The 15,188-nt window shown below is 41.0% G+C and overlaps 1 protein-coding gene across 1 annotated transcript in view; it reads left to right on the forward strand.

Moving 5' to 3' along the window:
- Positions 1 to 15,188, forward strand: part of adcy2b (adenylate cyclase 2b (brain)) — a 110,988-nt gene that overhangs the window by 57,720 nt on the left and 38,080 nt on the right. The window contains exons 6-9 of the mRNA XM_055225154.1: positions 1,107 to 1,218; positions 7,625 to 7,752; positions 9,264 to 9,422; positions 11,752 to 11,884. Coding sequence (XP_055081129.1) covers positions 1,107 to 1,218; positions 7,625 to 7,752; positions 9,264 to 9,422; positions 11,752 to 11,884 — 532 coding nt within the window. The remainder of the gene's footprint in view (positions 1 to 1,106; positions 1,219 to 7,624; positions 7,753 to 9,263; positions 9,423 to 11,751; positions 11,885 to 15,188) is intronic.

A 15,188-nucleotide genomic window follows, 5' to 3' on the forward strand; every position in this document is an offset into this window, starting at 1 on the left:
ACTGTAGACCATTGTGTCGTGCGTCCTGATTGGCTGTTGGACTGTAGACCATTGTGTCGTGCGTCCTGATTGGCTGTTGGACTGTAGACCATTGTGTCGTGCGTCCTGATTGGCTGTTGGACTGTAGACCATTGTGTCGTGCGTCCTGATTGGCTGTTGGACTGTAGACCATTGTGTCGTGTGTCCTGATTGGCTGTTGGACTGTAGACCATTGTCCATCAGTCTCCTCCGTGCCGTGTCTCCTGTCCAGTACAGAATGTGTTCAGACAAATTTACATAAACGTTGGATCTCAGTGTGACTCTGAAGTGCTGTACGTTTGCAATTTGTTTTCTCCCCGACAAAACCCACAATGTCGATGAAACGTTCTGCACCGACAAAGACGCCTACGAAGGTTTGAACTTTGAGAGAGTTTAAACGAGAGAGAAATGTGAGAAAATGTTAACGCCTGTGTGAGAAAAGTGTATAAAGTGTGTGGTGAGGGGTTTTACAGACAAAAACATAGAGAATAATCCTCTCTCTGTCTCTGCTGCTGTCAGACTCATTTTGGTCTTAAATGTTCGTATTAACCCTCTACATGATCCTGGGGTTCATTTTTTTTCCTGTTTTTTTGAGTTTACTTAGATTTTGTCCTTTTTTTTGTTTTGTTTTTTTTTTGTTATTTTGAGTTTTTTCTCTTTTTTAAGTTCTGTTGAGTTTATTTAGATTTTTTTCTTTTTTCCTTTTTTTGTTATTTAAATTTTTTTGTTTGTTATTTTGTGTTTATTATTTTGTGTTTATTAACCCTCTACATGATCCTGAGGTTTTTATTTCACCATTGTGTCGTTAAATCAAGAAATGAACATTAATAACCCAAGGTCGCTCCCGCTAGCATTAGCAACAGGTTTGATTGACAGCGTTGCTAAGCACACGCTCCCTGCTAAACCAGAGCGAGCAGGAAGGGGCGTTACCTTCAACAGCCTCGCTCTGGATTGGCTCTTTGGTTGCTATGATATTTATTCCAAAATTCAAAATATGGAAATTAGCTTCAAATTGAGATTTTATGAGATTGTCTCTATATATTTGTGATGTTTTGTTTATTCTTGGGTAACACTGAAATCCTCTGCAGTATTTTGTACGCAGACATCGTGGGGTTCACGCGATTGGCCAGTGACTGCTCTCCAGGCGAACTCGTACACATGCTCAACGAACTCTTCGGGAAGTTTGACCAGATTGCAAAGGTAACGACAACGAGTTACACATTTTTATTCAAATTTTACGTTGTACTTGTGTCTGTGTCGTTTCCTCGTCACAAACAGACCTGGAGTTGTGTTTATTTTGTTTAATTCACACATGTTTAACACACAAACAAACCTGCAGATTTAGGCTGAGCTCTTCTCTCAAAATAAAAAACACTCTGTTCCACCTTGTGATGTCATCAAGTGGTGATACAGGAAGTGCTCCACTGTGTTTTTAAACTCCACACACCTTCATTTCTAGAATCATTTGGATCATTTCAGCGAATCTGGAATTGTCGATCTTCTACTGAACTAAAGGTAAAATGAGCTGTTAAACCAGTTGAAAACTACCACTTGATGACATCACAAGGTGGAACGTCGCATTTTGAGCTTTGGCGATGTTACAGACTAATAACAAAGTGTGACTCAAACATGTGTGAATGAAACAAAACACAACTCCAGGTCTGTTTTTGATGCGTTTATAAGATTAGAACACGACTTAACACTCACAAGAATCCATTTTGTTTAAGGTTAATGTTCCACAGTCCTGCATTTATTCAATTCGTGGTGTTTTGTTGCTCAGAAATACCTTGAAAAACATGTATTCTTATTGTGAGTGGGGCCTCCTCTTCACAGATCCGAACTGACCATGGCCTAGGTGTGTTTTCTTGTTGCTTCTATAGAGAGAGATGTTTAATGCCACACAATAGAACGCTGCTTTTGTGAAACATAATGGTCGAAGGAATGTGTAATTTCTCTGAAGAAAGTTCTGGGTCTTAAGTGTTTTCAAGTATTGCAGGATAGAGTCACCTCCTCTGTGGTGTTGTGCTTTGAGTTGTGTAAAATTCCTTTGTACTTAGGCTTAGCTCTTCTTAACCTTCAAGACACTCACACATTCACACACCAGTGCACACACACACACACACTGGGGCGAGGTGGGTTAAGTGTCTTGCCCAAGGACACAACAGCAGAGTTTTTATCCATGTTCGAGTTGTTTCCTTCTCATTTTTTAATTGTTTTTGGAGTGATTCATGTTTGAATAATCTTTTAATCGCTTATTTTCAAGACGGCATTTTATCGATCTGCCTCCGTTTAACCTCCACGGGACACGCCCACTGTGACACGCCCACCGGGACACGCCCACTGCGACACGCCCACTGTTGCTCACTCTCGTCTCCTCTTTATGTCCTCTCTCGTCTCTCTCTTGTCCCCTCGTTCTCGTCTCCTCTCTCATCTTGTCTCTCGTCTCCTTGTTCTCGTCTCCTCTCTCGCCTCCTCGTTCTCGTCTCCTTGTTCTCATCTCCTCATTCTCCTCTGCTGTCCTTTCGACTCCTCGACTCTTCTCTTGTCTCCTCTCCTCGTCTCCTTTCTCGTGACTGTGACGCACACGCCCACTGTGCCACGCCCCCTGTGCCACGCCCCCTGTGCCACGCCCCCTGTGCCACGCCCCCTGTGCCACGCCCACTGTGCCACGCCCACTGTGCCACGCCCCTGTGCCACGCCCCCTGTGCCACGCCCCCTGTGCCACACCCACTGTGACACGCCCCCTGTGACACGCCCACTGTGACACGCCCACTGTGACGTCCGCTCTTCCTTCTCCAGTTTTATTTTCTTAATCGTTGATACTCGTAGGATTCTGCAGCGTCGCGTCGTCATTTTGGTCCAAATGTTTAAAAACCTGCTGCTCTAGTGTGACGTGCATCTGTCCATAGGGGGCGCCGACAGCTACACGCCTCTTTGTTGTGATGATGTTTACGGCGACGTCAGCTCCTATTGGACACCACAGTTTTGTAACGCGGAATTCCTCAGATTTGTTTCTTTTATTAAGTCGTTTTAGATGAATATTGTGATTTAAAACGTGTAAATTATAACAAAATGATCCACAAAGTCACAGATTATAACTTTAGAGCGACACAAACTCAATATATATTATTTTTTATCTTATATTTTCATTGTATAAATGAATTAGAAAACGATGTTGTTCCAGACTCACAGGATCTTTGTGGCACTTCATTGTGAGACTGTTTTTTCTTTTTTTATATTTTAGCTCTAATTCGGGCTGACTGATTCGAGAGCAAAATGAAACGCTCTCGAGTACTTTAGCTTTGGGCGAGACGCGAGCGGAGACGTGTCGGGATGTTTAATCACGTCCTTAGACTCTGAAGAACATTAAAAACATCCCACATTAATTAATATCACAGTTTAAATGACTCAAATATTGAACTCGGGTCAAACGAATTGAACTGATACTTAGCGGTGACATCATGCTAATGCCGGGGGGAGGTCAGCGTGTGTTTCTACGGCGGAATGTTCAGCTGTTACCATGGTGACGCGACGCATACGTTAGCAAGCAGCCGGCGAAGCTTTTAAATGTTCTGAAAAGTCAAGAAAATATGCAAAAATGGATTTAAACAGCACATTTTCAGAAGCTTGTGAGCGTTTTTTCAACACAAGTGTGAGCAAAAAACTGTGGGCTAATGCTAACGCTAATGCTAATGCTTGCTAGCTTGTACTATAATGTTACGTGAGACAGATTTGTTTAACAGCACAAATCCGCTCACCTGTTGTACTTCCAGATAAGTCCGTTTTTTCTGGTCAGATTGTGTTAAAACGAAACTCAGATTAACTTGAATAACAGACCTTCAGACGGAGCAGTGCCTCCAGCTAGCATCACACCCACGGGGAATGACCGTGACCTCCGCCGCAAAGTATCAAAACACAAAACTGCATCTGTGCGGAGGTTAGAAAAACATATTAGCAGAAACGTGGCCTTGAAATGACTGCTTCCTGTATCTCGGGGCGACGATCGGACTCGGCGGTGTTCCCAGCGTGCTTTGCAGATCCGTGTGGGCTGACCGCGGCCCGTCTAATGCTCCTCCGGGCCCTCTCAAAGCCGAGTCAGGTTCTCAGCGTTTTTTTGTGGGTTTTTTTTTTGTCCGGCAGGCAGCGGCGTCCACACAGCCCCTCTCTGCCGCGCTTACATAAACCCGCCCAAAAGCAGAGCGGCTTCACATCCCACATGATGAACCTCGGCTAATGCGCGGTGGACGTGGGCGGATGATTTTTTGCCTGATGGAGCTGGATGTGTGTGAGGGTGAGGATGAGGTGAAAGGGATGGAGGTAATATTATGTAAAAAAACACCATGACATTTTTGTGTTTGAGTAACGTTTAAGATGTAGAGGGTTTAGTAGTAACTTATACCTCGCATTAATAACACTGATAAACTACGTGAACATTTTATACGGCTGTTTAGTCACGGAGTTTTATGGGTTTTATTATATTAAAACAATAAAAAAAAAGTTTAAAAAAGTAAATAAATAAATAAAAAATAAATAATAATAATAATAATAATAATAATAATAATAATAATAATAATAATAATAATTCATATATAAGAAGTCGTTTGGACCATTTCCAATATAATCTAATGTCTAATGTCCAGACCAATCAGCTATTATATTAACATATATACAGTTATTATATTAAAAAAGTTAAAAAATAAAAAAATAAAAGGAATAAAATAATAAAAAAATAAAATAAAATAAAACAAATATTATGATTATTATTATTATTATTATTATTATTATTATTATTATTATTATTATTTGTTTATTTTATTTTGTATTATTTTATTCTTTATTCTTTTATCATTAAGGATGAGCAGGGCCATCAACTACAATTTGGAGGCCTGGAGCAATAACCCTCAGATGCCCCCCTGTAATAATAACTTATTTGAAAGAGGGTCCAACTCTGGGCCCCCTAAGACCCTGGGGCCCCGGACAACAACCCCCTGTGTCCCCCCCGTCTCGACTCCCCTGTGGATAAGTCGTTTTTTTGTTTTTCCTGCACATTCAGGTGATATAAGGGCGAGTATCTTTGTTGGCGATTCTCACGATTATATAAAATGTCCCACAAACGATTATTGTCGGCCCTTTTTATCACGATAAACGATATTATTATTTATCGTCCCGTCTCCAGTTGTGACATCTCCCACTGTCTGATCTGTCGGGGTTGATTTTAGTTAAAAAGAGGCAGAAATTAGTGGGTTTTTTTCTGATTGGAACGAGCCCGATATCGTTTCAGGATTATCTTTTATATCAGGGGCGTCAAACCCATTTTCACCGAGCGCCACAACAGCAAAATGGCCGCCATGAAGGGCCAGATGTGACTGTACGGCAGTGTAAACGTCACTAAATGTAACCGAATGTCGACGTAGATTGTACCGACTCCGCCTCATAACACAAAAAACATACAGCTCTTTCTCCTCAAAGCACAAACTTGTGTTCACCTTCACTTTTCTTCCTTCCAACTTCCTTCCACGCCGACAATTTTCCTCTTCGTGAACATTTTGTGATGATTATTTGCAAATATTTCTCACTTCATTTCTCTCACTTGCAGGGAAAATCTTATTAGTTTATTGTCAGTGCACACATATAGACTTATTTTATCTTCTCGTGGGCCACATAAAATGGCGTGACGGGCCGCATTTTGCCCCCGGGCCTTGAGTTTGACACATGTGTTTTATATGTTTATGACGTTTTTTCAGTAAATCAGACGTGGAGCTGTGTAAACGTGACAGACCTGAGACACAGTCATGTACACGGCTCTTAAATGGAGCTGAAAACATAGCGGTTGAAGCTGATGTATTATTTATGTGTCTGTCTGCAGCAGTGGCTTTGTGGGTGAAGCTTTTGCCTCCCAACCAGACGGTCTGTGGTTACAAATGGCTGTCAGAGTGTTATTGTCTCCTTGGGAATGGGATTTAAAGCGCGTTGGACACTTCAGGAGTTTGTGGTTTCGTGGTTTATTACAGACTTTTCCTAAATTACCTCACGCTGACCCAAAAAGACAAAAGTAATGTTATTATTGTTATTGTTGTAGTGTGTGAGTGTGTGAGGTTAACAGTTGTGCGGCGCTGGTTGGACGACCCTGAGCCGCTCGTTTCTGATCGGTTTTGTAATGTTCTGGAATAGTTTTGAATGGAAAGATTAATTTATATTTAAAAGGAAATATCAGGATTTTGTTCCATATTTGGAGCCTGTTAAGTTTGTGTGAAAGAGTCAGACACAAGAATAAAAGAGCAGTGTGTGTGTGTGGGTGTGTGGGGGTGTGTGTGTGAGAGTGTGTGAGGGTGTGGGGGGGTGTATGTGTGTGTGTGGGGGGGGGGGGGTGTATGTGTGAGTGTATGTGTGTATGTCTGTGGATGGGGGTGTGTGTGTGTGTGTGTGCTCATGTGCATGTCTGTGTGTGTGAATGTGTGTGTATGCATGTGTGTGTGCGTGGGTGTGTGTTTGTGTGTGTGTATGTGAGTGCGTGTGTATGTATGTGTGTGAGTGTGTGTATGCATCTGTGTGTGAGTGTGTGTGCGTATCTGTTTGTGTGTGTGTGTGCGTGCGTATGTGAGTAAATGTGTGTGAGTGTAAACATAAACTCCTCATGGCTGCATGTCGTGGACGTGTGTGAGGATGGAGTGTGTTGTTTCATTTATTGTGCGTACATTGGATTTCATTGTTTAGTTTGTGATTTCTTGTTGTGTTTGTGCAGTGACTTAAAGCAGCTGCGTCTTAAATAAATAAAATAAACCCCACGACTCACTGAGAGTTTATGTCGTTACATTCGGTCAGGCTGGAGGGGCGTGTGCGTGTTGAGCTGTGTGTGTGTGCGTGCGTGTGTGTGTCATTATATTTTAATCAAATCGAGGTCAAATCTTTTAAATTTGTCGATGAACTGCCTGGTGTTTTGTGAAGAGGTGATTGAGCGTTCACACTTTGGAGAATAAATGAGTCTATTTGGATTTTAAAATGGCACCGTTTTTAAGTGTTTTATTATGAAAAAGTAAAAATTGAACATTGTGATTGATGAATAACAGCGAAAAAATGTGATTAAAGCTTCGACGTTACGCAAAATGGACTCGTGTGAGCTTTGAGTCGTGTTCTAATGCAGTTTCCTCTTTAAAAACAGACCTGGAGTTGTGTTTTGTTTCATTCACACGTGTTTATTATTAGTCTGTTTACGTTTCCGAAGCTCAGAACTGAAAAAAACCACTCTGTTCCTCCTTGTGATGTCATCAAGTGGTAGTTTTCAAGTTGAACAGCTGAGTTTTTACCTTTTGTTTAGTGGAGATTAGCAAGTACTGGACTGAAATGATCCAAATGATTCTAGAAGTGAAGGTGTGTGGAGTTTAAAAACACAGCGGAGCACTTCCTGTATCGCCACTCAATGACATCACAAGGTGGAACAGAGCGTTTTTTTTCAGTTTGAGGGTTAAACATGTGTGAATGAAACAAAAAAACACAACTCCAGGTCTTTTTCTGATGAGGAAACGACATTAGGACAGAGATCTTTACGTTTTTTGTCATATTTTTGTGTTTGAGTCTGTTTTTTTCTGTGTTGTTGTACTTTTTTCAGGAAAACGAGTGCATGCGCATCAAGATCTTGGGTGATTGTTATTACTGTGTGTCTGGTTTGCCCGAGTCGCTGCCGCATCACGCCAGGAACTGCGTCAAGATGGGCCTGGATATGTGTGAGGCCATCAAGTAAACACAACGCAACACAAACACACAAACACACGCCTCACACAAACACACAAACACACGTCCAATACAAACACACAAACACACATCCAACACAAACACACAAACACACGTCCAATACAAACACATGCCTAAAACAAACACACACACGCAAGACAAACACACATCCGACACAAACACACACCTCACACAAACACACAAACACACATCCGACACAAACACACAAACACACATCCGACACAAACACACAAACACACGTCCAACACAAACACACAAACACACGTCCAACACAAACACACAAACACATGTCCAACACAAACACACAAACACATGCCCCACACAAACACATGTCCAATACAAACACACACACGCAACACAAACACACAAACACATGTCCAACACAAACACACACACGCAACACAAACACACAAACACATGTCCAACACAAACACACACACGCAACACAAACACACAAACACATGTCCAACACAAACACACACACGCAACACAAACACACAAACACATGTCCAACACAAACACACGTCCAACACAAACACACAAACACACAAACACATGTCCAACACAAACACACAAACACACAAACACATGTCCAACACAAACACACAAACACACAAACACATGTCCAACACAAACACACAAACACACGCCTCACACAAACACACAAACACATGTCCAACACAAACACACAAACACACAAACACATGTCCAACACAAACACACAAACACATGTCCAACACAAACACACAAACACATGTCCAACACAAACACACAAACACACGCCTCACACAAACACACAAACACATGTCCAACACAAACACACAAACACACGCCTCACACAAACACACAAACACATGTCCAACACAAACACACACGCAACACAAACACATGTCCAACACAAACAAAGAAACACAAACACACACGCCCCACACAAACACACAAACACACGTCTCACACGTCTCACACAAACACACACACATTGTCCAACAGTAAAAATGCAAATCAGTTTCTTCATTTTTCGCAGGAATTTTGTGGATTTATTTTTGTTTTGCTCAAATCCGAAGGTTGAACTTTAAAACTTTATTCAGGAAGTTTCCACAAACGTGGTAAAAATACTCCCTCAAATCAGATGAAAAGTACTTTTTACTTTTCAGTCCTGTTCAAAAATGTAGTGGAGTAGAAAGTACAGATACTGCTCTCAAATGTACTCAAGTAAAAGTAAAAAGTACACACTGTAAAACGTACTTAAGTAAAGTACAGATACCTGAAAATTCTACTTAAGTTCAGGACTTTAGTACTTGTACTTCGTTCTTTTCCACCACTTTCAAAACGTCTGAACCTGTGTTTTGTTTAATATTTTTGTAGTTTACCTTTAGAAATAAATCTGACACTTTTTTAACCCAAAAATAGTCACATTCTAAACACGTGGATTTATCTTAAACATCGTCACATTCGCCGCCTCTAACGAGATTCTCACTGTTTTGTTTCTAATCCAGAAAAGTCCGAGACGCCACATGTGTGGACATCAACATGCGCGTGGGCGTCCACTCGGGAAACGTCCTCTGCGGCGTCATCGGCCTCAGGAAGTGGCAGTATGACGTCTGGTCACATGACGTCACTTTAGCCAATCACATGGAAGCGGGAGGCGTGCCCGGGTAAGACGCTCCACCCGAGACCAGACCAGAGCGGAGAGATTTCTGAAAAGATAAACGCGATTACTGACAAGTGGTGTTTTTCAGATTCTATAAAATGAATCTGAAAATCACCAATTTTCAGATTCTATAAAGTGATGATGTCATACTGTCAATGGGGGAGGAGTCAGATTTTACTATAAATTCCACTTTTATCAATTCCATTAGTGACTAGACCCAAAAACTCACTGTATAATGACACAAATCTGTATTTTAACTATTTTAAGTTTAGCTGCTCCTGTATTAAGAATTATTGTCCTTTATCAGGGACGTCAAACTCAAATTCTCACTGGGCCAAAAAAAAAAAAAAAAACTAAAATTGCTTTTAATTAAAATTGCTTTTAATGTTTGATTTTATGTTGTAAATTTTGTGATATTTTATTCTTGTTTGTATCGTGAAGCGTCTTTGAGTGTCTTGAAAAGCGCTATATAAATAAAATGTATTATTATTATTATTATTATTATTATTATTATTATTAAAAGAAAAGAGATAAATTCGCGAGTCAAATTCAATATTTATTAAAAAATTGACTGCACCTGATGTGTAACGTTTAACCTTTTCATTATAAAGTTTAGTTTTGCTGAAACACGACAACTCAAGCTTCACAAACGTATTAGAAATAAAAGACACGTCAGTTGTATCTATTTCATATTTAAATCAATAAAATGTACTATTACTGTCTGTAGCCTTTCAAGTTCCTTTTTAAAGTTCTGGTGAATATTTTTATTAACAAGCCAACAACAAATAAAACAAAAAAAAAACTATAATTTCATTCACTGAAAATTCGACTTTCAAACTATTAACAGTCCATGGAGTAGAAAACGTGTGTAGAGGAAACATTATATTCAAGCTCAATTTGCTTCACTCTGATTTACTCTGTCATTGGTCTCGACTGCACCAGCGTACTAGCAAAGCATTCTGGGATTCGTAGTATTAGTGGAGCACGTGCTATACACCAGCAGGTCAGCTCTAAAGTACATTTGATATGATCTCATGGGCCAAATATAATCACACTGCGGGCCAGATTTTGCCCCTGGGCCTGAGTTTGATGCTGTGATGTCATCGAAACCTAGCATTAGCATTAGCATTAGCGCTTTTCCACATTCAAGTCACTCAGAGCGGTTTACATCGAGGACCCACTCACACGTTCACACACCAGTGCACACAGACACAGGGGCTGAGGACGGTTAAGTGTCTTGCCCAAAGACACAACAACAGTGTTCATCTGTGAGAGGAACTGCACGAACTGAGCCACAGTCGCTGCTGAAAAATGGATCCTAACATGCTAAAAGTTTATATTTTTTTATTTATAGAGCTCAGTGAAACCAAACTCTTTATTTATTAAATTATTTATTTATAAACTACTTATTTATTATTTATTTATGTATTTATTTTATTCTATTTTATTTTATTATTTTGAATTTTTATTTTATTTTATTTTTTAATTTATCTAACTAATGCAAGACAGACAAACATAGTGGTCGTACATACAGTAGTGACAAGTGTTGATAGACAAACCAAGACATAACACAACTATTTACAATTGTATGTGATAAGTGTGTGTGTGTGTGTGTGTGTGGGGGGGGGGGGGGGGGATAAGGGGATAAGGTGGAGACGGCAGAGGAAAGTGCTAGTACGAGTAATTTGAAAGTGAGAAAGTAAGAGATAGAGAATGTAGTTGGGGGAGGGAAAAAAAAGAAGAAGCTAAGGACCAAACCAAACTTGACACGACCTGATCTCGTCAGACCAGACTCTTTAATGAGCTGTTATAATTAGATTTATACAAAAAAAAACAACAAAAACGCCCAAATAACTGCATTTAAAACATTAAAAATATATAAAAAAATAAATACAAAATAAACATATAGAAATAATACAATGTAATAGTAATAATAATAATGATAATAATGATAGTAATAATAATAATAATAATAATAATAATAATAATAATAATAATAATAATAATCATGATAATAATAATAATAATAATAATAATAATAATAATAATAATAATAATAATAATAATAGATATTAACAGTTAATCAGATAAATAAAGCAACAAGTTTACTCTGGATCTCACTCCAAATCAATAAATCCATTAAATTCTTCGTCCTCGGTGTCGCTTCTGAACAACTCCACCCACTCCAGAGTTTGATGAAGCGACTGTAGATGACGATAACGAAGATGTGAAATTCCACAGGAGCTTTAAAAGTGTTTTTTTGTCCGACAGACTCCACGTCGTGTCTTTATTCTTTTGTCGAGGTTCATAATCTGCGTCTGTGTCGTTTACAGGAGGGTGCACATTTCCTCCGTGACCTTGGAACATCTCAACGGATCGTACAAAGTGGAGCCCGGGAACGGACAGAGCCGGGACTCGTACCTCAAAGAACACGGAGTGGTCACCTACCTGGTCATCAACCCCAAGGTTCGACGAGAAACAGGGTCATAGTTTGATTAAAGTTTAGACTCAATGTGGTGCAACGTTTGGAAAAAAAAGATTAAAAGCTCTGAATTGATCTGATTTAACATTCTGACCGTAAAGAACTGACTTATCTGAATGAGAACAGGTGATTAAACAAGTCCCTCTCAAATAACGTCACAGTCACACGCTAGCATTAGCATTAGCATTAGCATTAGCCTCATGTTTTTGTTTAAATCAAACTCTTAAACTGGACCATGGACTGACCACAGGCTCCTGAAAATCTGCTCTTTAAATCCATTTTATACATTTTTCTCGGGTTTTAAGACAATATTCCAATGTTGTTTTTCGGCTAACGCGTGCATCGTGTCACCGTGCTAACTGCTGAACATTCTGACATAGAGATACACGTAAAACACCCCCATTGTGATGTCACTGCAAAGTGTCAGTTCTCTAACATATATTTGTTTTGTTTTGTACCAGTTAAAACTTTTTTGTGTTTTTCTTGAGTTTTAAGACGTTAAGACTTTTTTTTTTACTGCTAACGTGTGCGTCGTGTCACCATGCTAACCGCTGAACATTCCTCCATAGACACACGTGTTGAACACCCCCAGCGTGATACCACTGTAAAGTATCAATTCTCTAACATATATTTGCCTTGTTTTGTTTTGTTTATTTGTACCAGTTAAATCCTTTTTATGTGTACGTGTGCTAACGTGCGCATCGAGTCACCGTGGGAACTGCTGAACATTCCTCCATAGACGTACACGTAGAACACCCCCATTGTGACATCACGGTAAAAGTGTGAGCGGGGTGGATTCCTCAGAGCCGTGTAAAGGTTGAGACGCTAAAAGGCCGTCTGCTGTTTCCTCACAGAACGTTCTCTTGGCGTCGTGTCTTGGCGTTCTCCTTTGGCGTTCTCCTTTGGCGTGGTCGTGCCGCTGACGTTGGGCAAACAGTAAAATGCAGCTTAGCCGTTCTCTTCTTCTTAATCTCGTCTTAGTTTGAGGTCCAGTCTTTTTCCGGGCGATGGAGCTGAGCCGGAGTTTGACACTGACGTCTCTCCACGTTTTTTTGACGGAGACTTTAGGAAAACGCTCCAAGTGTTTGTTAGATTTAGTTTAGTTTGTCTGGCGTCCGTCCTCGTTGGTTTGAGTGAGATCAGCTGGACACGAGTCAGAGCGAGTGACAGAAAAGAGATTTAAAAACAAAAAAAAAGAAGGTCGGACAGAACAGCACTGTGTGAATGTGTTTTAAGACGAGATCGCATGAGTGTCTATGGCTGAAAAGTGAGCAAGAGAGAGGAGGAGAGAGGAGAGAAGGAGGAGGAAAGAGATGAAGGGAAGAGGGAGAGGAGGGAGAGGGAAGAGAGGAGAGAGATGTGGGGAAAAGAGGAGGAGAGAGAAAGAGGATAAAAGGACCAGAGGAGGAGAGAGAGGGAGAGGAGGAGAGAGGAGGAGGAAAGAGATGAAGGGGACAGGAGGGAGAGGGAAGAGAGGAGAAGAGAGGGAGGACGGGAGAGAGGTGTGGGAAAAAGAGGAGGAGAGAAAGAGGATAGAGGGGCCAGAGGAGGAGAGAGAGGGAGGAGCAGAGGAGAGAGGGAGAGGAGGAGAGAGATGTGGGAGAAAGAGAAGAGAGGAGGAGGAGAGAGGGAGTAGCAGAGGAGAGGGGGGGAGAAGAGAGAGGAGAGAGGGAGAGGAGGAGAGAGAAAGAGGAGAGGAAGAGAGGAAAGGAGGAGAGAGATGTGGGAGAAAGAGGAGAGAGGGAAGCGAGGAGGAAAGAGGGAGAAGCAGAGGAGAGAGGGAGGGGAAGAGGGAGAGGAGAGAAGGAGCTAGATGTGGGAGAAAGAGGAGGAGAGAAAGAGGGGAGGGGAGAGAGAGAGGAGAGAAGGAGAGAGGAGGAGAAGAGAGAGGGAAGAGAGGAGGAGGGAGGGGGAAAGGGAGAGGAGAGGAGGAGAGAGAAAGAGGAGTGGAAGAGAGGAGGAGAGAGATGTGGGAGAGAGAGAAAGAGGAGAGAGGAGGAGAAAGATAGGTGAGGAGGAGAGAGGGAGAGGACATGAGGAGAGACATGTGGGAGAAAGGGGAGAGAGGGAGGAGGAGAGCGATAGAGGGGGAGAAGAGAGAGGACGAAAGGAGGGGAGAGGGAGAGGAGGAAGAGAAGAGAAGAGGTGGAGAAGAACTTTTAACACAAGATCTCATGATTGTCCACGTCTAAAAAGTGAACGAGAGGGAGGAGGAGAGAGGGAGGAGGAGAGAGGGAGGAGGAGAGAGGGAGGAGGAGAGAGGGAGGAGGAGAGCGATAGATGGCAGAAGGAAAGAGGGGATGAGAGGAGGAGGAGTAGAACTTTCAACCCTAGATCTCCGTCTAAAAACCGTCCGCTCTAGAACTGAACTGGGACAAAAACCTTCGATTATTTCTCAGATTTGAAGGACATTTTTAAAACTCTCTCCACTGCAGAACTTTAATAATGTGAAGATAAACATTTATAATCAACCTGCTCCTGTTTTTAATGTTTTAAATTCATTTGTTTTCGGACTCTCCCTGGATAAATAAAGATAAAAAACAGATTATAACTCCATAATTCTAAATCCATGGATGTTCTAGTCCGAGTCTGTTTTCCTGATCCTGCTGCTCGTTCTGTTCCAGCTTTGCCCTTAAGAAACACCAGAGGATCTGAGCTTTAAATAGGACGGATCAAGAGGTGTCATCTTCACTGCTATTGATTGTCACTGTCCTCCTACAGGAAACGTCCACCGCTGTCCTCCACTCCGCAGCGGGAACGATTTACTCCGTCTAACCTCTTAAATCTCCCATACGACGCAAAAAAAATGGACCCTTGTGAGCTTTAAACGACGTTCTGACGCTGTTTCCTCCTCAAAAACAGACCCGTGGTAGTTCCTGTTGTGCTCGTGTGATCGTTGTGTTGTTGTTGTTTTTTTTGAGGCGTTAAAGAACCACGAGACACACCGATCACAAAAATATAAAACTGTATGAACGCGCGGCTCAGTTTGGTCCAGCGAATACCACACGAGAGACGACAAAGTGAACATCTCCACGCGCTTAAATTAACGCCTACGTAAAGAAAAATGAACAACGGAGCAACAAATGAGCGAAATGTGAACTTAAATACACATAAAATATAAGCACAGATGTGAAGAAAAACAGCAAAGGACAAAGAAAAACAGAACAAAAAAACTAAAGACAAATTAGTTCATAAAATTAATAATAATAATAAGAGTAAAAAGTAAATACAAAATAAACATATAGAAATAATAATAGTAATAATAATAATAATAATACTGATGATAAT

The sequence above is a fragment of the Periophthalmus magnuspinnatus genome, chromosome 11 (genome assembly GCF_009829125.3).
Source record: "Periophthalmus magnuspinnatus isolate fPerMag1 chromosome 11, fPerMag1.2.pri, whole genome shotgun sequence".
NCBI lineage: Eukaryota > Metazoa > Chordata > Actinopteri > Gobiiformes > Gobiidae > Periophthalmus > Periophthalmus magnuspinnatus.